This window comes from Folsomia candida, unplaced genomic scaffold, assembly GCF_002217175.1.
Source record: "Folsomia candida strain VU population unplaced genomic scaffold, ASM221717v1 Fcan01_Sc001, whole genome shotgun sequence".
Classification (NCBI taxonomy): Eukaryota; Metazoa; Arthropoda; class Collembola; order Entomobryomorpha; family Isotomidae; genus Folsomia; species Folsomia candida.
Genome location: NW_019091193.1, coordinates 25,634,449 through 25,660,345, shown reverse-complemented (window position 1 = coordinate 25,660,345; position 25,897 = coordinate 25,634,449). Strand labels below are relative to the sequence as shown.

General features: G+C 40.7%; 3 protein-coding genes across 5 annotated transcripts; all 3 read left to right on the top strand.

The window, feature by feature from the left end:
• The first annotated feature begins 400 nt into the window (after positions 1-400).
• Positions 401-23,905, top strand: LOC110848388 (FAD synthase). 3 transcript variants are annotated; one of them, XM_022095626.2, is made up of 12 exons: positions 616-1,868; positions 1,986-2,279; positions 2,666-3,437; positions 3,517-3,728; positions 5,356-5,803; positions 5,926-6,133; positions 6,251-6,437; positions 6,534-6,597; positions 6,820-6,973; positions 7,442-7,583; positions 7,883-8,004; positions 22,632-23,905. In XM_022095626.2, the coding sequence occupies exons 2-12, from the start codon at positions 2,133-2,135 to the stop codon at positions 22,762-22,764; spliced, it is 2,589 nt and encodes an 862-aa protein (XP_021951318.1). In that variant the 5' UTR covers positions 616-1,868; positions 1,986-2,132; the 3' UTR covers positions 22,765-23,905. The 3 variants fall into 3 exon arrangements, with proteins under 3 accessions (XP_035716220.1, XP_021951289.1, XP_021951318.1); XM_035860327.1 differs by lacking the exons at positions 616-1,868; positions 2,666-3,437; positions 3,517-3,728 and adding an exon at positions 401-540 and having other exon boundaries at positions 5,251-5,803; XM_022095597.2 differs by lacking the exons at positions 2,666-3,437; positions 3,517-3,728 and having other exon boundaries at positions 605-1,868; positions 5,251-5,803.
• On the top strand, positions 4,190-5,011 carry LOC118439223. The gene is made up of 2 exons (XM_035860339.1): positions 4,190-4,554; positions 4,638-5,011. The coding sequence occupies exons 1-2, from the start codon at positions 4,414-4,416 to the stop codon at positions 4,839-4,841; spliced, it is 345 nt and encodes a 114-aa protein (XP_035716232.1). The 5' UTR covers positions 4,190-4,413; the 3' UTR covers positions 4,842-5,011.
• LOC118439219 (protein tipE-like) lies at positions 13,773-19,545 on the top strand. Its single transcript, XM_035860335.1, has 3 exons — positions 13,773-17,417; positions 17,500-18,192; positions 18,782-19,545. The coding sequence occupies exons 1-3, from the start codon at positions 17,400-17,402 to the stop codon at positions 19,373-19,375; spliced, it is 1,305 nt and encodes a 434-aa protein (XP_035716228.1). The 5' UTR covers positions 13,773-17,399; the 3' UTR covers positions 19,376-19,545.
• Positions 23,906-25,897: the final 1,992 nt, after the last annotated feature.

Genomic DNA, 25,897 nt, shown 5'->3' with positions numbered 1-25,897 from the left:
GCTCCTATTTTCTCCCCGAAATATTAGTTTCAAATAATGGGTACTGCATCTTGTTTTGTACTTTTTCTCTCTTTCTAATTTGCCCATAATATATTATTGAAAAAATAGAGTTTTCAGCGGTTTTACCGCATAGCTTATCCATTGAGAAATTCATCGCTAAAATATTCTCTTATTTTTGCTCTGCGTCAAAATGAATAAACTTCCTTTGTCCAATACTGTTTGACTGAATAACTAATTAATGAATCACTCCGTCTTCGCGTGTCTGACTACTGATTCCTTGAAACGAACAAAATACCGGAACAATGAGATCGCAAATATTCAAATGCTCATAGATATACAAATTGCATTTTATTGATAATCAAATTAGCACATATCCGTTAGCAGGTTCAGTGAAATGTCCAAAGTCCAAGCTACATTTAAAATCGTCCCCGTCATTCATTATACATTCTTACAGACCCCGTCAACAATAATATTATTATTTATTGCCTCAGACATTCACAACAATCCAGTGTTGTTTTTGTTGACGTTTTGGTAATCCAAGTAAGCAACATGAGAGAGAAATACAGTCGAAGTCGACTACTTTTTACATATTCGTTTGACTTGTTGACTGTCACACTTGCTAGTTTGTGGATCGGCGCACCACTGGTTCGCAAAATATGCGCACCGAACCACACCGCGAACCACACCCGGTGTGGATCGCGGTGTGGTGCGCTGGGTTTTCGGCTTTTGCTGGTGTAGTTCGCGGTGTGGTGCGCTGGTTCGTAGCTGTGGTTCGCGGTGTGGTGCGCTGGCTCGGAGGTGCGGTTCGCTATTGTTAATCGCAAATGAACCTTTAAACCTTTGGCACCATTTTAAGCTCTGGTAAAAATTTGGCTCAAGAATGATTCAGTATTTCGTTTTGGACGTTTTTTTTTACTTGCAGTGTCCAAAATTGTCCAATAAGACAATTTGCCTATTTGCTACAGCTTCTGTATTCATGCCGTTTTGGTAAATGCATTTTCAGATACAATGTCCTTTCAATTTTGGGAAATGTAATTCGCAATACCACGAAATTTGAGGATAGCCTTTTACTAAATATGTGGTATTATATACGAACACATGCAAACAAATATATCTTACGTATATATCTTGAGAAATCAATCATAAATTCTCTAAATCGTGCCGTGTCATACTGTGTATACATAATATGCTCAAACTCAACAGGAATAGCATCTTCCAATAAATAATCCAGCAATACATTTTGGAGCTCCGAACTTTGAGGTCCAAAAGTGGTTAAAACCATTTTTGGACTGCTATTTTGGCCGGTAGTTACAACCACCACGAAACACTGGAATAATTATAAAAATATATTTACTATACAAAATAATAAAATGTTCCATTCTGAATTGATAAAACTGGTGAAAATGTGAAAACGTAGAATTTTAATATTTATGTATGGGGAAAGTTTTTTACAAGTCACAGTATTGTTTAAACATAACATGTGTGTTTGTCGTATCTTTAAGCAGTCAGTGAACCATTGGTTCGCAAAAAATGCGCACCGAACCACACCGCGAGCCACACCCGGTGTGGATCGCGGTGTGGTGCGCTGGGTTTTCGACTTTCGCTGGTGTGGTTCGCGGTGTGGTGCGCTGGGTTTTAGGATTTTGCTGGTGTGGTTCGCGGTGTGGTGCGCTAAGTTTAAGACTTGGCTGGTGTGGTTCGCGGTGTGGTGCGCTAAGTTTAAGACTTGGCCGGTGTGGTTCGCGGTGTGGTGCGCTGACCCAAACTAGCAAGTCTGTAATGACTGTGCATCATGGAAATCAATGAAATTATAAATGACGCTTTGACGTTACTGTCGCATGCTAAGATCAACAATTTTTAAGAAAAATGTAAATTCTATCATTGTATCATGTTTAGAATATTAATTTAAATGAAAAATAAATTACAAACAATCCACAAAATTTGGTCAACTAAAAATAGATTGCGAAATTTGAAATAATTTGCAGATTTGTCCATTCTGCATGGCATTCAATCTGACGAATTGAGATGGGACGTACTGCGCCAAGTTGAAATCCCATTTCTCGTGCCAACTGATTTTTGCACTTGTTATTTTTTGTTTGGGACGGAAATTATCAGGATTTTCTGCTAAATTTATGGGGTTTGCAATCCTTCGTCCACTTCAAAAAGTTAAAATCTTGGGGTCCTACCTTTCTCTGCCATTGAGAAACCATTTTTGGAGTGCAGTCGGTGGTACCCTGTCTCCTCCCTCCTCCTCCTCCCAGCAATTTCAGTCTCTCCAGGTATGCCAAATTATCTGCTCTTTTCATTACACTATCGTTAGTCTCTCTCCCTTCTTGTGACGACTGACGAATTAAGTAGATGACCTTGTGCATGACAATTTGACCGCATACGTTTTCTGCAGCTAAGTAGTTATCTTTTTGTGCTCTGTTAGCTTCTAGTTTGGTATGATTACCTCTAAACTTTCTTATTAGAAATTAGTAAAGTGGCAATTTTGGGCAAGCATTGATTAGGTTTTGTTTGGTAAATGCATTATGGCCAAAGAGTATGTGGTTAATTACAAATGATCCTCAAATTAACATTAAGTATAAACTTAAAGATAAAGAATTAAGATAAATTATACGTACATGTATTCTAACTTTAGTATATATTATGTGGTTTAATCAAGACGTGTCCCTCTGCGGAAGAAACTGAGATGAATGCAGAACAAGATGGTGTTGCGCCCAAAAAGCGACTTCGGACTGCGTCAGAAAATTCAAACTCGAAAAAACGTGCAGCAGCAAAACGGAAGTTAAACCTTTGTCCATCTTTAAATAAGGGAATGACCATACTTGACAAATCTGCGTTTGACAAGAACATAGCCATCCCCACGGTCCTGATATACGAGGATCAATTCCACCCAGCAGTCATTCGCCACGTTAAACCATATTTACTGAAAACCCCCGGAATTAAGGCCATCCAAGAACCAAACCAGCAGCAATCCTCTGATGAAAACAATTCGTCTAGAAAGACAAGAAGAATCTATCTTAATCCTGATCTCTTTGAGGGGAAAAATTTAGTCGACAATGTTGGACAAGAGCTTAAATTGGACCCCAAAGTTTTATACACCATTCGCCAAGACACCATCAAATTTACATACGACAATTGGTCATGGAATCAGATTCTTGAATCTGTCCTTCCAGATGATGAAGACAAGCTATCGAGTTTTTCTAGCATTGGCCATGTTCTTCACCTGAACCTTCGTGATCACTTATTACCGTACAAGGAATTAATAGGACAAGTTTTGCTGGACAAGATATCAAGGGCTAAAACTGTTGTCAACAAGTTAAACAATATTGACAACGCATTTCGAAATTTTCAAATGGAAATTATTGCTGGAGATTCCAACACTGTTGTGCAACTGAAAGAAAATCGATGCGAGTATGAATTTGACTTTAAAGGTTCAAAGAAACAAAGACAGTCACACCAGACAAAAATGTATTCAACTAAAATTAATTTTCTTTGCTTTTCTTCTTAAAGATGTTTACTGGAACTCTAGACTCTCGTCCGAGCATGAGAGAATTGTAAAGATTTTGCAACCAGGGGACGTGATGTACGACGTGTTTGCCGGAGTTGGTCCATTCGCTGTCCCATCAGCCAAGAAGAAATGCTTCATTCTCGCCAACGATTTGAATCCTGCCTCGTTCCAATGGCTTCAACGAAATGTCACCAAAAATAAGGTGCATGGCTTTGTCAAATGTTTTAATCAGGACGGGGCAGACTTTTTGAAAACTACGGTGGCTACTGACCTGATGGACAGGTTGAAGGCGTACGCAGAAAACCCAGATTCAGCTGAAGCGTTTGATTTTACAAACAAAAAATTTCACATTGTTATGAATCTCCCTGCAATCGCTGTTGACTTTTTGTACTCTTTGTGGGGAATTTTAAATGGACTCTCTGCAGAAATGATTCCTCCACACTTGAGAGTGATGGTTCATGTGTATTGTTTCATTAAGGACATTGCCGAGTTTAAGGAAAAGGCATTGCAATTAGTGGATGCAAAACTAAAGTACAAATTGCCAAAAGAAAGCATATCTGAAGTAATTATGGTTAGAAATGTTGCTCCAAACAAAGAAATGCTCCGAGTTTCTTTCTTTTTGCCGAATTTGGTCATGATGAGCAAGGCGTTAGAAAAATCACTGTAAAAGATTATCGTATTGCAATTAAATAGATGTAAAATGAAATTAGACTTTGCTTTCCACTTGGGTTAATTTCAGTCCGTATGCAAAAACAACTCCTCAGATTTTTCTCTTTCCACTTATTCTGTATTTTATTATTCTAATTATATTATTATTCAATTTTTGTCGGCCGTTTTCTGGTATTTTGTTCTACAGTAGTCGGTTGGTTCTGGTCATCTATTCAGCCAATTAATATAAAATGGGGCACAGAAAATTTGGCACAACCAAAGCTATTAAAGCTAGTCACACTGAAAAGCCTAACAGGAAACTGGTTCCAACGTCCAAGTCCATTTCCAAAAAGAAGATTGAAGATAGGCTGCAATTTAGCAGCAAACGAAAGGTTAGAAGTGAAAGTTGTTTGTGTAATATTTTTAATGAACAATTAGAACTCGTCACATTTAACATTAGCTACTCACTTTTCAGACTAATGAATGGACTAGGAACAAAGTCACGGAAATCGACTCTACTTTTCAAGTCCTACTTAAGGACCCTGAAGTATTCAGTAACAAGCAAGCAAATTTAGTAAACCTTGAACGACTGCAACCGTCAATGGGAACAATTGAAGATTTTGAGATGGTGCTGGCAATCACTTGTGAAAAAATCAATAAGACGTCTGTAGCAGATTGATGTTTATAATTTAATTTTAATTTAAGCATCTCAGTTCAGAGCTGTCATAGTATTTCATATTCAGATATGTACTAACGGCTATATTCTTATTTTCTACTATGTATTTAGGTTTTCATACCGTAAGATAATTAATAAAGTAATCGAATCCGTATATTGGCGGAATTATAAAATTTTTGATTAGTACTTTTATTCTCCGGTATTTTGTGCCTTCTTTTCCTTCTCGTCTAGTAGAAACATTGTTCAACACGTAAGGTTGCATCCCATGAATGTTTCATTTTCGCAAATAGTTTGATATATTCCTTATTTTATTTTCATCATGCATGCTGCCGCTGAGATAATTTAATTAGTTTTCTCTTCCCTCACCTCTCTAAAGGAATTAATGGATTGCACTGTAAATATTTTTGTACAGACTACTTTGACATCGAGACTGATAATGGACGAAGGAGTTGGGAAGGCATCTTCATCCTCGTCATTCTCAACGACAAACGCCACAGGGTCACGAGAGCATCGAAAGAAAACAGCAGGGCTCATAATCATCGGGGACGAGGTTCTAAAGGGACAAGTGGTCGACACCAACTCACACTTCATATGCAAGCATCTCTACTCCATGGGAGTGAAAGTTGTTAGGATTTCTGTCATTGGTGACGGCATTGAAGAGATAGCCCACGAAGTAAAACAGTTTTCCTCGGCGCATGACATTGTGATCACAACTGGTGGCGTGGGACCGACTCACGACGACATGACGTACGTAGGTGTAGCAAAAGCATTTGAGCAAGAGGTGCAAGTTCACGCGGAAATGGCGACAATGATTGATAAGTGGTTGGGCCAGCGGGGCTTAAAAAGAGAGGTGATTATGAGAATGGCCCAACTGCCCGTGGGTGCAAAATTAATCTTTGACCCTGCCTTACCTCCTCTCGAAAGCTTCCCCATTGTCACTCTTCAAAATGTCTACGTATTACCAGGTACATACTTACTTCGAGTATAATTGCCCATATTCATAATAGATAATCACTGTATATATATTCAGCGATTTAGTAGTACATAGTACATACATGCCAACAAACATTCATTCTTTGCCCACTAGGTGTACCAAAGTTTGTGGAAAAAATGTTTCCCAGAATGAAAGCAATTTTAACGACTGGTGACGACGACAATTTATTTCACAACACACAAATTTATGTGAACAAAGATGAACTTTCCATTACTCACGAGATCGATTTAGCAGTGACAAAGTTTAAAGAAACTGTTACATTTGGTTCTTATCCTGTGGACAATCTCTACTATTCAACCAGGTAACGGATGAATGATGGCAGAGAACCTTTCTTCCTTGAAATGATCTAATGAAGCGTACTTATTCATAAATAAAATAGTCATCGTAAAAGTAACAAGTTTAAATGACTCTCAACCAGAATCACGATGGAGTCCCACAACCCGGAGAATGTCAAGGAGGCCAAAAACTTCCTGACCGGACTAATGCCGCCCAACTCTGTGATCGAATATGATGCTCAACCCCTCGAAACGTCTACCACCAAAGTCTATGAGATTTACGACAACCCAGATCATGAGTTGTACCATGTGATACGACAAGCCGTGTCGGTAAGGTGCATTTTATTACAGATCTTGTATTACTTATAACTTTACAACCTAACTGTCCATTTATAATGTCCAATAATCTGAATCTTTAATGTGCAGACGGTAGAGGAAGCGTTGGACAAGTTCTCGTCCGCTGACAGCATTTGTATCTGCTTCAACGGAGGTCAGTTATCATTTCATTATTTTACTGATAGGTACATAGGTTATGCTAGTTATATTTGACGGATTAGAATATAACGTTTACAATGTTTATCCAAACATAAACTTTCCTTTAAAAGTCATGTAATTCAAGTAAATCCTACACTTACAGCAGCACATGATGTTGCCGCTGTAAATTTGATGGCTGATAAACCTATAAATCAAAAATAATGATACATATTTTCAGGAAAAGACTGCACCGCTTTGCTCCACATTTTCCATGCTGTCGTTCAAAGAAAGTTTCCAAATCGGTCCAACAAGGAAAAGCTGAACGCCCTTTGCATTCGCTCTAAGGATCCGTTTCCAGAAATGGAGACGTTTGTTCAAGAATGTGCTACTCGGTTAGTATTATTTTCCATGAATTTATGCTCCATCATCACTTCAATGAATTGTAATTCTGATTAATTAGATATAATGTACTCAGAGAGCTGTAAAATAAGGGCCATACATATACATATGTATGTGTATGTGAATCATTAAGTTAAGTGATGAAACGGAAAATATAGACTTTTCCGCTGATGTGGGTGGACCAGAATCTACACCGAAGCCTATGAGAAGTGTATGTGCCTATGCTTAATGTATTCTTCTTGTCCTAAATCACACGAACGAGATATTTCGATGGATTGCTCACGTGTATGATTGTGCAAATGGTTTAGTATTTCATGCTCTACGTCGGAGCAGGAAGGAAATCTTGCCGTATATAAATGACCAACCATGAAAATACACATTTCACGTGTGGCAGGGTTTTCTACGATGATGATGCATCGCTGTAAATTTTTTATGTTTCTCTTTTTACTCCGCACTACCAGATACAATTTGAAGCTTTGGACGTACAACGGACCAATTTTGGATGGTTTACGACAAGCTTTGTCAGAACATCCGGAAATGAAAGCAGTGCTTATGGGAACCAGACGGTCTGACCCAAGTGGAAAAAATCTGACGTTCTTCCAGGTATTGGCCCAATACAGGCATGAACACTGATTCCATTAGGTTAATAAGTTGATGAAACTCGGGATGAGCTACCCTCGCCACTACCAAATTTTGCAATTTATCTTATTACGCAATACAGATATCTCTGCAGTTCTTTTTATTTTCATGGATTCGGTAGTGGCATTTTATGTTTCATCGTAACTATATCTATTCCTACCTACCTACAGTCTTACTTTGCTTATTAATGTAAAAAAATACATGTATGCGTCCTGAAATTATGGATTTGCCAATCTCACTTTCATATTTATACCTAATTGTAGATGACGGATTCTAGCTGGCCCCAAGTGATGCGCGTTTCGCCCCTTCTCGAGTGGAGATTCGGAGATGTCTGGAAATTCATCCGTAGTTTGACTCTGTCCTATTGTCCATTGTATGACCGAGGGTAAGTAACAATAACGTTAGCATTCATTCATATATTCAACAACATACACATATGCATCTGATCAACTGCATCTGAATAACGTGGCCAAAACACGTCGGCTGGAATTACTGGTTGTGTTCAAATGTCACGAACTGTAATCAGTTTATTATATGTATGACTAAAGTATATTCGATTATAAGTAAATACTGGCGTTGCATTATGTGCTGGGTGCACGTTGTCAATGAATGAGTTCCATGCTGACCACGACAAGGAGAAAGTTTCTCGGGAAACGTGGGGGCGGGCGTTCAATGCCAAACCAATGAAACCTATCATTAATGATCTGATATTGGGCTAGAACTGGCCTTTGACATGATTTATTGCTCTTTCCTAATTCTACTTAATTGACTACACGGGGACATTTAAACGGATCAAAATATTTGTTACGATTAAAGATCGTCTCTGAAGCGAATATTTTGCTTTGTTCTTCTGCTGCTGTTCTGATATTATGTTTTCCTTTTACGGAAGGTCGATCGATGTTGAGAATTCATTGTTCATTTCCATCCTGCAAAGTTACGTAATTAAATATGACCGTCTATTCACACCTACGACACGAATGACTGGATGGTGGATTATTAATGGCAAAGTTGTTGGCTTGTGAGGTCAAAGTCAAGCAGTTTTCCTGGATTCTAATGTTTGAATGGTGATCGGAAAATCAACCTTGGTTTAGCGGAAGTCTTTGCAAATTATACGTTCCCAACATCACCACCTCCTGAAATTGATTTACGTGGCGAGCTGGAGCATTAATGGTTGGTGACGACGACGTTACATTATGGGTTTCGCAGGAAAGGCGACCACAAGCAGACAGTTCGTACTTTTGTATGTGCAAGCCTTTGCGCCGTGCGATGGATCGACGAAATTTTGGCATTTTGGGCACATTCCTGACATTTGCTTGCTTCGGTCGCAAGTTTAGTTATTTAATGACTTTTCATACTTATGTAGATGGCTTGGGTCGATCTGGGTCTCTCGACAATGTGGCTATACATGCATATGTATACGTACATGCATGTAAAAATTTGCTGGTGGTGGTACTACTGCCGGACAAGTTTTGATTTTTAGGAGGATAGGATTTCCAGATGCACACAGTTTGCGGGGAATGGAACTTGATTGGAGATAATGATCTACTGTTCCTGCTCCATTATGTTGGCAAAGATAAGGGATAATTAATAGTCGGGGAGCGAACCACGAAGGGAAATGCACATAATGAGTTGATGTACTGGTCGTGGGATCCGGTTCCATATGCCGGACTTTGAGAATACTAAACTAATGAATTAGTACAATGTTCTCATTTTTGTGCAATATACACACACAGAGAGAACGTTTTGGCTTTGGTAACTTCCATAGCCAACTGAACTCACAAGTTAATATAAGGTTACGCGTGCCTAATTCGGTTGCATGATCAAGAGGCATTTTGAAATGGTACAAATGCCAAAAGTTCGTAACTCGGGTCTGCATGCAGCTTGTTAGAGATGTGTCAAAACGCCTTTCTCCACTCGCTCGGCTTGCCCCACGTTATGATAACGCATACCTTCGTTGCTACAATGTGTATGCTGCGTGAGGCTCATAAATGTAGGAAAGTGCACTAGCGAAATATGCTATGAGAAGCGTTGGGTGGGAATAAGAGAGGATGATGAATTTGTGCGGGGAGAACATTGAGCATTTTGAATGGGTTATCTTCAGTTCGCATCATCGACGGCCTACACCACCTCCGCCTATGAGTATGGATATATGGTTCTGGGGGCCCATAATTTGTGAGTATAAGCATGAGATTTTGAGGCGATCGGGAACTCTGTTGAGTTGAGAGGTCATGGTGAGCGAGTATGACGCCGTCAGTTATTGGGCTCTTTTGACTTTCTCTCGTGAAGTCCATCAAAAATTATGAAAACCATTCAGTGCGAGTAATAATGAGACACTTTTATGTCTTATTTCTTCAGTGTCAGTAAATGATTTCAACCTTCAGAGACCGAAACTGTAAAGGTGTCTCCTTCATATCGTGCATGAGCTGGAGGGTCGTTAATGATGTTGCATTAATATTCAGCAAAAATAATTAAACTGCCAGTCTTAGTTTCAACTGTGGCACTGTACACATTTAGTGGTGCATTAAATTGATGCTTAATGTACCTGGTTTGTTTTATGTGGAGGCGGTCATGTGTACGTACATGCTACTGCTTTCACCTTGGCCTCCACTTTTTATAAAGCGAGGTATGTACATACATATATCCTCCAATATGTAAGCAATACCGGTCTTCCGGCACTTGTCCTGGTTCTTCTTCACGGAGTTCGTTACATGGGAAGCCAAAGAACCTAATAGGGCTCCATTTCAAGGTGGTAAAACACGGGGTGTGTGTTTACAATGAGGTGCTGCCTGACTGTCTCTGGGAGCGTGGGTCCATTACAAGCGTAGCAGACCTTGACAAATAAATGTGTCAGCTCGATAGCCCTGTCGTCCTTTCGTGTTTCACGGAGGATGGGTGAGGACGGCCGGCATTTGACACTTTATTTCATCCTTTTGTCGGCCAGAAGAGTGGGTGCCGCCGGGTGGGTGAAAGTGTAGCGAGGTGAAGGCGAGGACGGAGAGAGTGTGTCTGTCACTTGTACATTATGCAGATAAACTGCATTGGTGAGAGTGATGATGTACATAATATGCATGAGCTCCAGTCAGCAAACAAAGGCCAAAGTATCACAGCGACGGCGACGATAACCTCAAAACATCCTGCTCCATTGTGGACGTGTTGTTTCTGACAATTTTTATTTCTCTTTGTCTCTTTTAGAGCCATACGGCAGTTAGTTGCATAGTTTGATCAATTACGGTTATCTCTGAATTATTTGATGGAAAAGCGTCGCTGCAGGACTGATCTTTGAACTTGGCGTGATGTCAATGAGGGAATCAAGTGGTGTGTGTTTTTTTTATTGATACTCACTTCCCAGTTTTCATGTTTCACAATTATTTACTCTACTCGTCTACGTGACAAATAGAATTGTATCAGTTTGCCTAGTTCTCTTGCTGCTTCTCGCTTATCTATTGGTCAGTAATAACACGCACGTCCGTGTGAACATAAAAAATATATACTCGAGCATGTTGGGTTTGTTTGCCATGTGTATTTACAAAGGACGCGAAAGAGTTTCATATTTTCCTGAAAGACACTTTTATGAAGTTTTGTAATTTGTTGATTGTCATCCACATGAGATTCCGTGATGACAAAACATTGATGTATGTGGCACAATGATGAAATGAGAGAGAGTTGCCTGCCTGAGACTATCCTTAAATGCGCCCAAGGTACGAGTTTGTCGTTTATTTGTTGGTGTGAAGGAGACACGATGTTGGAATTTCATGTGACAAGTTAATGGGAATGCTTTTAGTGCATTTACCTCGTTGTTGAGGAAGCAGCAGTCCCCTTATTATTGGAGAAAGCACGCTCTCCCTAAAACTACTACCAATACACATTCCTCCCGTTCGATCCAATAAGTTTAAATCACACATGTCGCATGTTCCTGTTTTCCATTCGTTTCACATAAGTGACAAGGTGTAAACTATTGCGAATTTACCTCGACAAGTCCCCAATGAGTCCATTCCATCATACGCCAGCACACCTTTCTCTCCACCCAACCGTTTTTTTAGCTGATTTCTGCGAATCACGTATATACCTACGTATGTAAATGCGTAGTTACTACACTTGCTTTTTGGTAGCGACTAATCTCCCCACATCCTCCGTGTCGTAATTATTCTTGTGTCGCTCAATGTATGGGAAGCTAAATATCTGCATAAAAATCTCCTTTACATAATTTTAATCCTAATTTTAATCTAATTTTATAGTATGGAATTTGTCTTATTGAGGTTTGGTTACATAATGCACCGGATAAAGGAATGCTTTTCGATGAGTCTCTCCTACATACGTGCATATTTTCCATGAAATCCTGCAAGTTCTTACGGATTTGAAGCACCTTTTACCTTGAATTCCTCTGCACGTCTGGCCGCCCATTTCTCAATGTCGTTCATTCAAGTTTTCTAAAATTGTTCCCAATAACCCTGTAGGTAGTGAAAATGAAGCCAGGCTGAAGCGCAGTAAAAGTTGCGAGGGAGGTGAAAACGGGGAGGAAAGCTCTAAAATTCAGAAGGAGGATGGGATGAACCTCATATCTCACCTCCACCACCCACCCGAGACCTGTATCACCTCATCCAAAGTGGTGCAGCGTGGTTGTAAAATATATTAAAATCGAATTGATACCACATTACGTTGTGTGAGTTGCAATAGTCACTCCTCTGCCGCCCATCTCTTGGCCAGAACCAGTCGCGACCCATAAACAAAAAATACTTGCATCAAACACATTAATTTCCTTGGCGGATAATCCACAGTTTTACAGACGCATGTGCTGCATATATGTATTTATGTATGTATGTACATGGTCAGAGTGGCTATTAAGCCATCCGCTGGGAGATTATGCCGTATTAGCGTGAAATGGAGAGGACGTAAAAGCGGGCGTTGGTGTGTAATAAGGATGGAAGGATTTATTTCTTAGAACGAACCTGCACACACTGGTTCGGTTACCAATGTGATGGCGTTTTATCCGCTTTTTAAACTGGTCAGGCGATATTATATTCGACTTCATTAATGCTCACTTACTACATGAAAAAGGCTCATAAGGAGCCAACATGAGCTCGTAATTCTCCAGTGTTCTAACGACATTTTTATTCACCAGGCGCGGAGAAGGGCAGTTATGGGCCCACCGTGTTGTTTTAAAGTAGGCTTGGTTTTTTCATCGTGACTTTATCCCTCGTCCCCAATAAACGACACTGCGCCTTGTGCTCCTTAGTGTGCAGACCAGTACTTATTTACAAGGGATCACTACATATATAATAATATTTTGCTCCATGACAAGCTCATACATAACTCGGTGGTGTGGGCCAGCAATTTTGGACATGGGAAATTTTTTAGACATTGCGTGGACATGAAAGTCTGTCCGTTTCTGTTTTGTTGTGCGAGGAAATCGTTTCAGTCGTTGTGCTTACTTGTTTGTGGTCGGCGACCCAGTTATTACACTGCTTATCTGCACCCACTTTACGCTGTTCCACATTTGCCCAGTTTTGAGGTCGCTCTGTCGATTGGAGTTTCGCCCCTTTCCTTCGACCACCTAAACCTAACCGAGTCGATCACTCCGTCAATGTTTAATGCACGTACATGTACGAATTGCAACCTCATGACGACGTCGAAGCGCTGACTCAAGTTTTGCAAAATTCTCGGCTTGTGCTATTTTTCTCACTTTTCGAGGCAATAGTGGAGATTGCTTTAGCAAATATGTACAAATGGTGGTCTTCTGCACCCCTCGAAGCAATTCAATTTCGAAACTTTATATTGAAAGTATAATTAGAAAGTGTCGACATTTGCGACCAATATAAAGTCGAATGTACATAGCATCAGACTTTGTTCCCACTGTTGTTATCGTCCCAATCACAAATGTACAACGTACATACATGCACATGTATTGAAAGAAAAGTAAGTTAATGCTTGGACGCCCTAATCTCGATTAATAATAAGAATGCATACGACGATTATGGGTGGAATTGGTGCTTAGAGGTGTACTTGTGCCCATGCCCAGGGCATGCAGGCATTTAAATTATGCTTCCATAAGGTCAATGTCATAATAAATGCCTAGGATATTTACATATGTCCTCTGCATATGCACAAATTTCAATTTAACAACTAATTAGTTTTAAATTGAAATATTTCCGGGTATTTATTTTCATGTAGCAATTGTACAACTCTCCAGTGGTACGATATGCTTTGACATTGGGTTCATTTCCGCTGGTCTGTTCCGGGCCTGAATAATAATATAATGGACCGCATACCAATCGGGCAAGAACATTAGGCTTATCAATTTATGCTCTTTGTCCACGAAACTCTCTCGTATTTACATACGGTCTCCCACCGGACGACATGCCTCATCTTCTCTCCTATGCAATATGCATGTGGAAAGAAAGAAGATTTTTCTCCAGTTCGTACGATGCAGTTTGAGCTTCGTGAATGATATTTTCGTAAGTGCGCTGTAATGAATATGCATACGAACACACGTGCATAGGAGGAGTCTTTAGGGGAAAGGTGAAAGCATCACTCGTCCTCCAGTTGTGAGACCTCTTCCGTGTTGGATATAGAGAGAGAGAGACTCTTAAAGAATTGATGTGCAATATCAACTTGTGGGATGCATAAATTGGAGGTGATACAAACACTGCATATTTCATGGCATTAAATTACACATGTATTGGCAACATTTTAAGCATACAGTCGAAATCTCGAAGGATTATGGACTAATTTCCAAAGTGGTCAGGAACTGTTTTTGATTTAAATATTTGATGATACACACGAAAAAAAACACGCTGCATCGACGCATTCGATTCGATTGACTGACTGACGGTAGAAAGTTCTAACGGACTGTTTCCAATCTCGATCGGAGGTCTCTGTTCAGAATTTATTGGGCAGACTGCTGGCCTCGAGGGCTGGGGGCAGGCAGGTAAAAATGAGTGGATAACTTATTATTAGAGTTTATTGGAAGTTTTGCATAATATAATATGCACGTCATGGCTGTGAGTTGGCTAATAATGGTGGAGGGAGGGAGGGTGCACAGTCGTCCCACTTTCCCCCGACCCACACGTCGTCATACTCGCTTGGAGCTGCTGCTGGTGGAGAAAGCCCGTCGTCTCAGTAGTTCCCCGTCCGACTCAGTCAGCACAATTCCGTCTCCCAAAGTGAGACGAAGCATTCCGCAGAAAAATCTCAGTGATGTGAACTTTCTGAGAAGAGTGAAACTGCTCACACTTAAAACCTCAGCATTTGCATAATTCCTCCTTGTTGTCAAATCAAAGTGAGATATTCTGGTTTACCGTCTAGTCGCAGGGACAAAATCACAATTCCTTGATTTCACTCTGCGCTATTTCTGGTGTCACAACAAGCCATGATTAATGCTTGAAAGGCGTGCAACTTATTTCGACTGGATTACTGGATTTTCCTAAGGGGAATTTGAATAAGTGTCATTTCTTCTCCTGAATAATTCCTTCTTGTCCGCATTCCCAATGCCAGTGCTGGATGATACCTGTGGTGGGTCCGATGGTGGCCATGGTGGTGGGTGGTGGTGCAAAAGTGCTCATGTCCCATGCTGATGATAATCTCATTGACTGTGCAGCACACTTTGGATTTCTCTGCGAAGGTTACGGCTAGCATAGCACTTTCCCCCAGATTTCCATCTACATAATTCCTCCAGTATTAACAACACACACACAATGTCGAAGGAGCGGACGCAAGGGTGGTGTAATGCTAATAATCCTTCTAACTGATTCATGCTTAATGATGTTCCTGGTCTTCCTCCTACAACTCAGAGGTTGGCTGCCAACCAGGTGTGTGAAATTTACTGCAGCAACAAACGGACTAAAGGCTCTCCTGAGGATTCAACTGGCCTGAGTTCTGAGCAGAATCAATTTATCACCAGTGTATAGTTGTCTCATTATCATCTTCATAGCCACCCCACACACCTTTCCTCCCTCCGTACGCTCCCATTCCGTACGTGTCTTTGTGGCACTTGACCACCACCGACCAAGCGAGATCAAAAAGATATTTCACTCCTTCCTCATCCTTCCCCCGACCCACCACGTCTTTTAAGAGAAAGGAGCAATCCATCCGTTTATGATATTTCTCAGCCCAACTCTGACATACTCCACGATACAGTTGGGTAATTAATTAGCCCAATTATCCCGGTTGTTTATCGACTCTTTGAAAAAAGTGACGCCAACAGCGAACTAAACACTCATTCATGTTTTGCAAGTTACGAGTTGGCGTTCTGTCTGCAAAAAATGTTAATTTTCAAAGCAGAGTGAAATATCTGAGGGGAGATCTCTGGAGGAAATTTCTCTCTGATTGAAACAGCCATTGATAATTTATTTGGTGTGGCAAGGCAGGCAGTTCTAAGCCTTCGTCGTCGTCGTCGTCGTCGTCATTAGTTGGTGTTGAAGAAGAGATTCAATTACAGCGAGTTGGAGACATTGGCTGCTCTGCCTGATGAGATGCTGATGAAAGAGCAGAGATCGGAGGCAAAGAAAACTTTTTTCTTTTGTGGTGGCGAGTAATAAGTGAGACGGGGGAAAGTTGGGTGTTGATGAAATGAAATCAGTCCGGCCAAAAAAGAGGAATCAGTGAGTGAGTAGCAGTAGTGGCTGGAGGAGTTTTGTGATATGGAGCGTGGTCCTTGTGTGGTTTCCCTAATGGATCTTGCAAATGTCGACTTTCTCCAACAAGGACAAGCCTGCGACTTTGTTCTTAATCGATCGAATTAGCAAGTTAATCTTCTCGTCACTTTTGCCACGCTTACAACAAAACAACTCACCCGTGACATTGGACCTTCATCGATTGACTTATTATTCTTACTCGGGGGCACAAGCAACCAGTCAAAGAGTGAAAACACGTCCCCTTCATACATGCACACACATCGTTCGTGGCGATAGGGCTTTCGCCTTTCTCTCTGAGAGAGAGGAGAGACGTCGAGAGTGGAGAGATTGGGTTCCTCCAGCTTTGAGATTTTCCTGGTCTACCACCTTCAATCTCTGATCAAATTGCTGCCAGATATTCACTCGCCATTTTTCAGCGTGGTGGGACACTGAATGGAATCGATATTAATAAGACGCTGCTTTGGTCTAGAATGCATCGGTGAATGAATTCCAAAAGACTGGTAAAAAGAGCTCATGTACCCACGAGACAAACACAGTCGCCACCACATAATATCCGTATCGTCGTAAACAAGGAATTCAATCAGCTTTGTTTCAGCCGGAATAATCCGCAGCACCAGCCAGCCAGGAAGAAAAACAGGCGAGGAAGCATTTTTGGTCTGGAAATTCCAACCTGGATCGTGGTCCCATTTCGGGAGATCGTGTGTGTGGTGCTGAAGTTCAAGTCACACGAGTCCGAACTACATAGTTCATTTCCAAATAGTGATGGGACAAACCACGGGATATAGTTTTAAGTGCAGAGTTGTTGTTTCACCATGAAGCAGTTCTTATGCTGGCTCACATTAACGGTCGCTTGCTCTAAAAGGTCGCATCTGCCTCGCTCGAGAGAGAACGTCGTGATGGGCTAAGCAAAGTGATGTGCTAATTGTGCCACACTTTGCTCATCATGTAACAGAGTCGTAAAATAAGAGGAAGCCAATACTCGCTCATCCATGAAAATTCCATCATCGTCAAGATAAAGTGAAAGTCAGGCCACCAAAAAACGCACGGTGGTGACTAAACAGCTTTCACTCAGAAACAGGCAGTTTTTATATTCATGCGTTTAAAACCCTTCGAAACAGACTAATCGGACGCAGCAGCAATAGGAAGTGTGATGGGGAGTGGTCGTAAGGTATGTAATACATATGTAATATGTCAAACATACTTCATATCGCTTGCTTATTAAGTAAATGTTATATCTTTGTTTCGCATAGGTTTGTGTCTGGTTCTTGGCAAATTGTGAAGTTCAATTGTGCAGCACTTTGGCAGCGTTGAGTATTTTGGGGGTGGTTGTCGTGTGCCCAATAATGCTCGACCCTGCCATCGACACGTTGATCAGCTCATTTGAGGATGGCATGTGTCAAACAGTGTACGCTCGCTACCTCACTGGGCTCTCGAATTGTTCTTGGACTTCCTGTCGAGAAGGCTGCACTGCTGACATTTATTCCTGTTGGCATATCATTGTGGTGTATGTGAAAGGGACGCAGGTCGAGTTTGACAGTCGTCAGAGTGCCAATGGCAGGGATGATGAGCATCGTTCACACCTCCACCACGCCACCGAGGCGTCGTCGCCATCGTCGTCGTCGTCCACCCTCGCACAATTTCCTCCCCAGTCTCCCACCCCCCGCAGCATGAGTGGGGAATTACAGGCCGTGCCCACAAGCCCCGACAAGCTGGAGAATGGGAGCAACACGAACCATAAAAGAAAATGGATCTTGCCACCCTCCCATAATTTCGAACTATACGAGTACAACAACTCCTTCATTAGAAATATCGACGCCAATTTGCAACTCATGATGGGTCAAATCCATACAAATTTGGAAATTGAGAGTCTCGGGGGTAGTTTGATAAATGTGACTGAAACCAAGTTGATGATGGGGATCGGTGCCCTGCTTCCAAATCCACAGGTAAATAAAACAGATAAATTTCAAATATAGAAAATTTAGTTAAGAGACGTCAGCCACTCCAAAAAGGTGCACGTGGACCGCTCTCCTCGTGGTGCCCCATGCACGCTTGTTATACGGGGTCGCATGTCGCATCCACTATTCCAATTCCCACGGTAAAGCCGTTAAGGCCCATTGCCTCCTCCGCCAGACCGGCCGTTGATGAGATGATCCGAACCACATACCCACCAAGGACGACGCTGTGCTGATTGGGGTGGTTCAGATCCCTTCTTGGAAGGAATGCGGAGATATCCATCCTTGACAAACCCACAGCCTGGAGCTCAAAATATGCCCTTCCTTTCAGTGGTCGTCACCGGGTAGCCGGTGACATTTTTAAAACCAGGGTGCAAGGGCTCCTAGGGTCGATAACCCGAGGCCCTAGGCAGACCGTTTTGTACTTCACCGACTTGGTGAAAAGTCCCAGGGTGCACCACGAGGCGGCCCTACCAGACCCCTTATTAATCTGCCAAATTTTACATTTTGTGATTTTTTTACATCTGAAAACTTTGGAAAACTATTAAACTTAAAATCTAAAATGTAAAATTTTTTTCAGGGGTGCGTCTACCCTTCTGAAATCCTTTGCTCTGAGTTTCGCGCAAAATATGGGCAAGTTGGTGGCGAAGTCTTCCCCTGCTACCTCAGCAGGACCAACAGTACGATGGTGGTGACGAGGGTGGACATTGCAGGTGCGGTGCGCAATATCATCTACTCGTTCCTCCCCCTCATCGCAGCCTCCGGGGTGTTCACCTACCTTTTCTACCGCGTGGGTCTCATTGGCAAGAAGAGGAGACGCCGAAGAAAGGAGCAGAATGACGAAGAGAGCGGCGAGAGGGATGCTGACAGCGATGGCGGGACTCCTCAGAAGCAAAGCAGTGACGCCAAGGCCGCCGCACTCGCCAACGGAGCTCCTCCCGTCGTGAAAAAGAAGCTTCGCAAAAAGTTCCTGCCCAACCGAGATTCGAGCAAAAAGCGAAGAAAGGGGAAAATCTTCAACAAGAATAAGTTACTCACCCTCAAGACTCAATTGTCCGTCAAAAGTCCGAGCTCCTCTCGTAGGACGCCAAGCATGTCGATGGGAGCATCAGCGTCGGACAGTATTGGAACCGCCTATGCCAACAACAACCGGACTTCTGTTCAGTTGGTGTAACGTAATGAACAATAATAAAAGTGGGATTGATTCGAAAACCAATTGGACGCCGGAATTTGACGCCCGAGTTTTAATACCATTGACCCACGAGACAAGATTGTTGGGTCGAGGTCACTATTGACAAAATAAAACTTATTAACAACCATGTGTGCACCATTATCAACTATTTACATATGTACTTGAACTATACTCTCTTTTTATGCCAAGTCAATATTTTATTACATTAAATGACTGCGTGCGGCTGTGTTAAATTAAAATTTACATATATATTTAAATATGTAAACCTACACAATCGATGGGTATCAATTATCATTAAACTAGAACTGGGTCCGCAAAGTGATTACATATTGTAAATAATTTAAAAATTACCGTCGTTGATGCGAGATTGCTCTACAAATTAAGTTGGAAAAATAGTGCTCTGTTCAGCTTAAAATATAAGCTTATTTATTGACGAGTCGTGTTGTACTACTCGGGAAAAATTTGCTTCAATATTGATTGGTAAGTTAAACATCTCATGTATTTATAATCATTGGTTTTGTGATCAAACGTTCCCATTGGTCATTTGCCGGTCGGTTGATTGGAAATATTCTCCTTGAGTAAAAAACTGACAAAGTGTGCAATGTGCCAACCTGTTATTCTGCCAAAACTGCATATGAGCAACCGTATGTAAATATGTAGCTGTATCGATTTCTAACGCTCATGCCATGTCATGTAATAGGTCAATTACACTGCATGGAATTTTAAACATGAATATGAGCTGGACAGAAACTGGATCGAAGTTCCGTCAATGTCATTGGGCGGATTACTGTACTGAAGAGATAATTTGCATAAAAACTTTTGCTGACCTCGTCCTTCTATTGGGCTTTTTGAATTTCAAAAATAAGCATGTACACAAGACCGGACGAAGATTGTATGAGTCTGTGTTCCCTCCTCCCTTAACTACTGATTTAAGTTGTTCTTCGCCTTCTGAATTTTGTAGGCGTGTGGAGGGCAGTGGGAAGGGGCCTGCACGGCATTTCCGTTTGAGACAAGCTTATTGGCTAAGGATAGCAGAATTTTGTGGAGAATATGCATGTATTGTGGTGAATGTGAAGGACATGTGTATACCGCCTCCGATGGAAGATTACTAATCGTCTCGGTCCACAGATTCCAATCCACTGACCTTTCTCCACTCCCCAATTCCTTCACAACCGTCCGTGAGGTTTTCCGTTGGGAAATATGAAGGGCATGGCATTGTGGGAAACACGCAAAAATGAAAACTAAACTAAAACCCATGTATGACTTTTGTATGACTTTTGCGTTATGCAACATGGGCAGTTAATAATTTACTTTCTTGGTTCACGATATTTCCAATGAATACATAATTGTGTTGTTGATTAAACACTGCACGACACCAATGACAGTAGTGCAACGTACCTATACATGAAATCCCTCCCAGACAGTGAAAAACGCCGCCGTGATCGTGCATTCATTTTTGCAGTCGTGTTTGGTAAAAAAATTCAAGATTTGTGTGCCTCAAAGGATTTGTGGTTGCGGAATGCTGGGAATTCTGAGTAGTCAGAAAGTAGCAAATTAATTATTTAGGCAATAATATACGGCAGTGAGACGTCATTTCCAACTTTGCCTCTGCCAATTCCTCGATACTTTTTCGGCTTGGGCATCGAGAAAGGACACAGAGTTCGGAATTATGTTGGCCAAGCATTTGACCCATATTTCAGCGTGTATCTGTCTGTACTTGTAGAAAGTAGACAAAGTGGGAGTGAGTTTTATTAGTACATACGTGAACTGTCGGGCGTCGTGTATGAAAACACTGCATGTGGCGTCCATGTGTTGAATGCATTTAAGAATCATCGCTCGCAACAAGCGCTTTGGTTTTGTACATCGATTTTCGTTCAAGTAAATTAAATATTTGTTGTCCACTTTCCTTCCTCTCTTATCGTTGATCGTTAAACGGTTTTGGAGAGGAGTTCCCTTTTCCCAATAATGAAAATATGTATCTGCTCGGACGGAACAAATCCTTTCGCGTTGTTTGTAGCAGATTGGTACTTTTTATCAATTTTTCACTCAAGCAGTACAACTCACTCACTTTGGAGCAAATATGTAAATATTTAATTGGTTGGATTAACTACGTTTTTTGTATGTACGATTCTTTTGTGAAACTTTTTTGGATCTAGTACGTGACCTAAATTTCTGAATTATGATTTGTTGCTGATGGTCAACTATGATTTACAAAAAGATATATGCTTCATTAATTGATGACATTTCATTGACGAAATGATAGCCATTCTTACATTGTAAAATTTAACTGAATGAATGGAATGGACGAGTTCTGTACCAAGTCACTGCAAAATTGGTTTGCTTGGAAAGGTCGACTCTTTCCAACTGAAAGAAAATATATATGGAAAAATCGTATTCTTGGATAACACTTTAAATTCACTTTGCAGCCTGAGTTCGACATGATAAGAATAATTGTATGAAACGTTAGACTATGTGTAACCACCACTCTTGATCTGATCATAGCGTGCATGCCAACCAACCAGGGTTGACCATGTGTTGGTAGGTAGAAAGCCGTATTTCATAATAATTTGATATTTGCGTCAAGCACATTAGGCCAGACAGTAACGTTGGTATGTGCATACAACCCATACAACAATTTCGACGTGATGCATACATAAAAACGATGATGAAAACACAACACAAAGTTGTGGGATCCGTGTTAAATTTAATTTACAAAGTTTTGAAGGTGGTATGTAAATGTGCATAAGTATGAATGTACGTGCTCTCACCCGCCCACTGAAGAAACTGGGTGAAAGTTTGAGGAGTTTGTGGGTTAACACGAATAAGTTCATTTCCGACTTGTTTCGTGAGATGTTTGAGCTGGTGCTCGGTGGTGTGGACCATGTTTCATCAGAAATTGGGCTGACCCCATAAAATTGCTTCGTCCGAAACGTGGTATCGATCTAGCATTATGTAAATTCCACCAAACCAATTCCCATTTTTACCTTGAGCATAATTCCATAATGACAATTTCCCAATTTCTTCTCTGTCGCAACGTGTACCTGCATCATGCATTCGGTCAGAGTCATCCTGTGTACTGAGTTCGTGAGTAAACACTTTTTCAGTCATGTGAACCGTCTCTGCTCACTCATTTCTTATTCCGACACTAATTCACTTACTCCGACCAAGTACATTTCTTGTCATGAAATTCAAACGTGGCTACTTGTCAAAGTCTGTAACTTTGTTTTTGAAATTTTAGGTACACGTCGATCGGAAACCGAGGAAATACATTGCCCAACCCGGCCTTAGCCTACACGGAGGACGGGAAGGAGCGGTACCGACCAGCTTACACCCTTCCGGACTGCACTGAAGAGCGAAATGGGCGTCAATGAAATGGGAAATGAATATGAATTACATTTTTGAAGCACGCTAGCACCTACTCAAATTGGAAATCCTTTACATAAACTAGAAAATACGATTATAGCACTTTCATCTAAGAAATTAACAGGAATATTGTGTATACATTGACTCAGGTGTGCTAACAGTATTATGTACGTGCGTTCATCATAAGTCAGCAAGTATAACGTTGGACACCACCAGCTTCACAAATTCGGTCGTATTCATTGCTTTCTCTGGTCTACTTCTAGCGAGCAGTCTCTTACACTCTCGTGTCACATTATTAGTCATAAAACTTACGGAGATATTGTACGTACCTGTTTGTAAAATTTTAATTTTATTACTGTTCCTATCATGTTGTCTGATGATGTTATCGCTAGGCAAATGATTGGCAGTCAGTCCACGTGCCTTAAATGTAATAAAATGACATGGATTCTCTCTCTCTCTCATCCACTCTTGCAGCCTTCGCTGCACTTTCTCCGCACATAATTGGAATTATCTACCCATCGTAGACCTATCTTAGATTTAAGCGACTCTTTCCTCTGTAAATTTCTAGTGAAGGATGGATTTATATAATTTCTTTCGTAGCATTTGAAAACATATGTACGTAATGCAGGCTTATTTAAATTTTGAAATTATTTGCTATATCTTTAAACGCGTAAGTATGTACACCGTAATTCAGCAGAATTGAAACCTCAATTTGTATATTATCGGAAAAAATAGAGCATAATTAACCTATTATGTGACTAAAGTATACAGAAATTTATTGTAGCTTAACATTTGTTGTGCATTGAAATCATTGAAATCACAAGTAATTCAATTAGTGCAAATATTACACGTCATTTGTATCTCGTATCTACTAGTAAGTATAACGCCACACAGTTGACAGCAGTGTATAATTCCATCGCGTTGCTTATGCCACCATGTAATTTTGACATAGGCAACGGTCAGTCTCTTGACTTATCATGTAAGGAGAATACAATATAGTTTCAGATAATAATACGTATCGACACACTGATGAATTGTGATGTATTTAATTTTTTAAGCGATTTTTAAAGTAGCAGTTTCATGAATGGTGTTATATCTAAAAATTGAATTAACAACTCTAAACGTTTGAAAATAAACAAATTGAAATTACTGGGGCAAAGTGCAATACTTTATTTCGACATGAGACTTTAGTTCATGTGAAGAATGCCGTGTTTCTCGTTGTAATAATAACGCATGTAGCTAAAACACTTGTGAAAGTGTGAAATGTTGACACAAATAGACAAAGTATGACATGAGATTATTTACATTACGATGTCAAACTTTTCTCAAGTAGGAAGCAAGTAGTGAGTAAATAGGAAAGACTTTAAGCGGTCAACAATAAGACAATTTTCTAAGTATATATTGTAACCTCATAAGTTTGAAGAGTTTACGAGCAGCCATTCAATTCATTCCACTGCTGATTACGTAATTCCGGTGTTTTTTCCTCAGCAACCTCAGCATGTCATTAGCCCCCCACAGACGTCACTCATTCTTTGACTAATGGGTTTGCTGGCTGTTCCACACTTGACTAAATCGATCTAGGATTTCTGACGGGCTTTTTCCATTTACTTATGTACATTTATTCACCTGCTTTGTTTGACTTGCAGAGGCCAACTTGTCGATTAAATCCCATCCTGAGCATTGCGGAAGAGAAATTGAGACTGAAGCAAATCATACAAAAATGGTACTTGTGTGTGAAATAAAATATAGAAAATGCGCATTTTGCCTTCTTCGTCGGGTGGGTGGGTGTTGGAGAGAAAGCTTTCAACATTTCACAAAAGTGGAGGAGCATTGTTCGTGGGAATGGAGGGGCGTTCCCTTTTTATCCGAAATTCGCATGGCACTGGCTTCTTTATCAAACGTCAAAAGAGCATTTGACATTAGATATTTATGCGAAGAGGATTATTCAACCTTCACATTTTCTCGATTGCAGAATGACATACAACGTGGATAATTGGGCGTGGTGCACAATGCGACGAAAACAAAAGGGGCTCAAAAATCATCGGAGACACACTTGGCACTGGTTGGAGGTTCAGGACGAGGCGGATGCACATTGTTGTAGATATATATTACACAAAGTTATACACATACATATGCAGACATATACATTAGCCAAATTCTCCTGGTGCATCTGCACATTTCTACCTTTTCATATGAGCCTATGCATATGAATTTAGGCAAATTCCTACATCTCCACCATTGATTTCTGTTTTGCTTGGAATTCTATTGAAAGGAGAAACTTTTTGCAATCAAAAATGTTGACCTTGTCGTAGGAGTGACCGCTCCCAGTCATGTGTCATTGAATATGAAATATAAATGGCCCCTTCCAGCCGAGGTAGAAAAATTACTGAGAATACGATCGTAAAACTTGGGTGGAACTTCCACCGTGGAAGTGAGTAGTATATTGCTTTCTCCAGCGTTAATTATTCGTGAGTCATAAATACCAGTTTCCCCGTTTAACAATTTATGCTCAATATAACTCACTTATCGTCGCATTTGTATGCATAACTTTGCTAGCCTCATTGTGCATGGCATCACAAAAGCACGGAAGCATTCAATTTTTCGAAATATAAATCTTAATGATGTTGCATAATTTTAATTGGCTCCGTAAATTTCCATTCGTCCATAATGTTCCCAGTTATTGGTACTTACCTATTTACACTCTTTAGTGCAATGCATTCTGCTGCAAGTATTAATTTTGGAACGCCGTCTCACCAGTAGATATTTGTCAGGTATGGTTTAGTCGATTCTGATTTGTATTTTCCGTTACTTCTCCATTGGAAGGCTTGGTTTTCTTGCTTATTATGTCGAAATCAAGGCAGATATGAATATTCTGCGCATACGTGTGGCATCTGGAAACCCTTTTAATTATTTATGGCGATGGTTCGTAATAATTTACTTTGTTGTATGCAGCTCAATAATAACTGGCACGAAGTAATTCGCACGCACTCATAATAAAACGAACTGCCAAACGCTCCCTTGGGGACATGCGTGTTTTCCATGTGCATAATTCCAATGGTGTTAAAGCCTATAAGGACCCGGATGAACATTTGACCATGTCTTAAACATTAGGAAATTAGTTGCCCACTTCCCTTCGTCATA

Coding starts and splice junctions, on each gene's coding strand:
- LOC110848388 (XM_022095626.2), top strand. CDS start 2,133: ATGGGGTTTGCAATCCTTCGTCCACTTCAAAAAGTTAAAATCTTGGGG. Junction 6,598..6,819: donor TTGTATCTGCTTCAACGGAG/GTCAGTTATCAT, acceptor ACATATTTTCAG/GAAAAGACTGCACCGCTTTG. Junction 6,974..7,441: donor GTTCAAGAATGTGCTACTCG/GTTAGTATTATT, acceptor CCGCACTACCAG/ATACAATTTGAAGCTTTGGA.
- LOC118439223 (XM_035860339.1), top strand. CDS start 4,414: ATGGGGCACAGAAAATTTGGCACAACCAAAGCTATTAAAGCTAGTCAC. Junction 4,555..4,637: donor AATTTAGCAGCAAACGAAAG/GTTAGAAGTGAA, acceptor CTCACTTTTCAG/ACTAATGAATGGACTAGGAA.
- LOC118439219 (XM_035860335.1), top strand. Junction 18,193..18,781: donor CCCTGCTTCCAAATCCACAG/GTAAATAAAACA, acceptor AATTTTTTTCAG/GGGTGCGTCTACCCTTCTGA.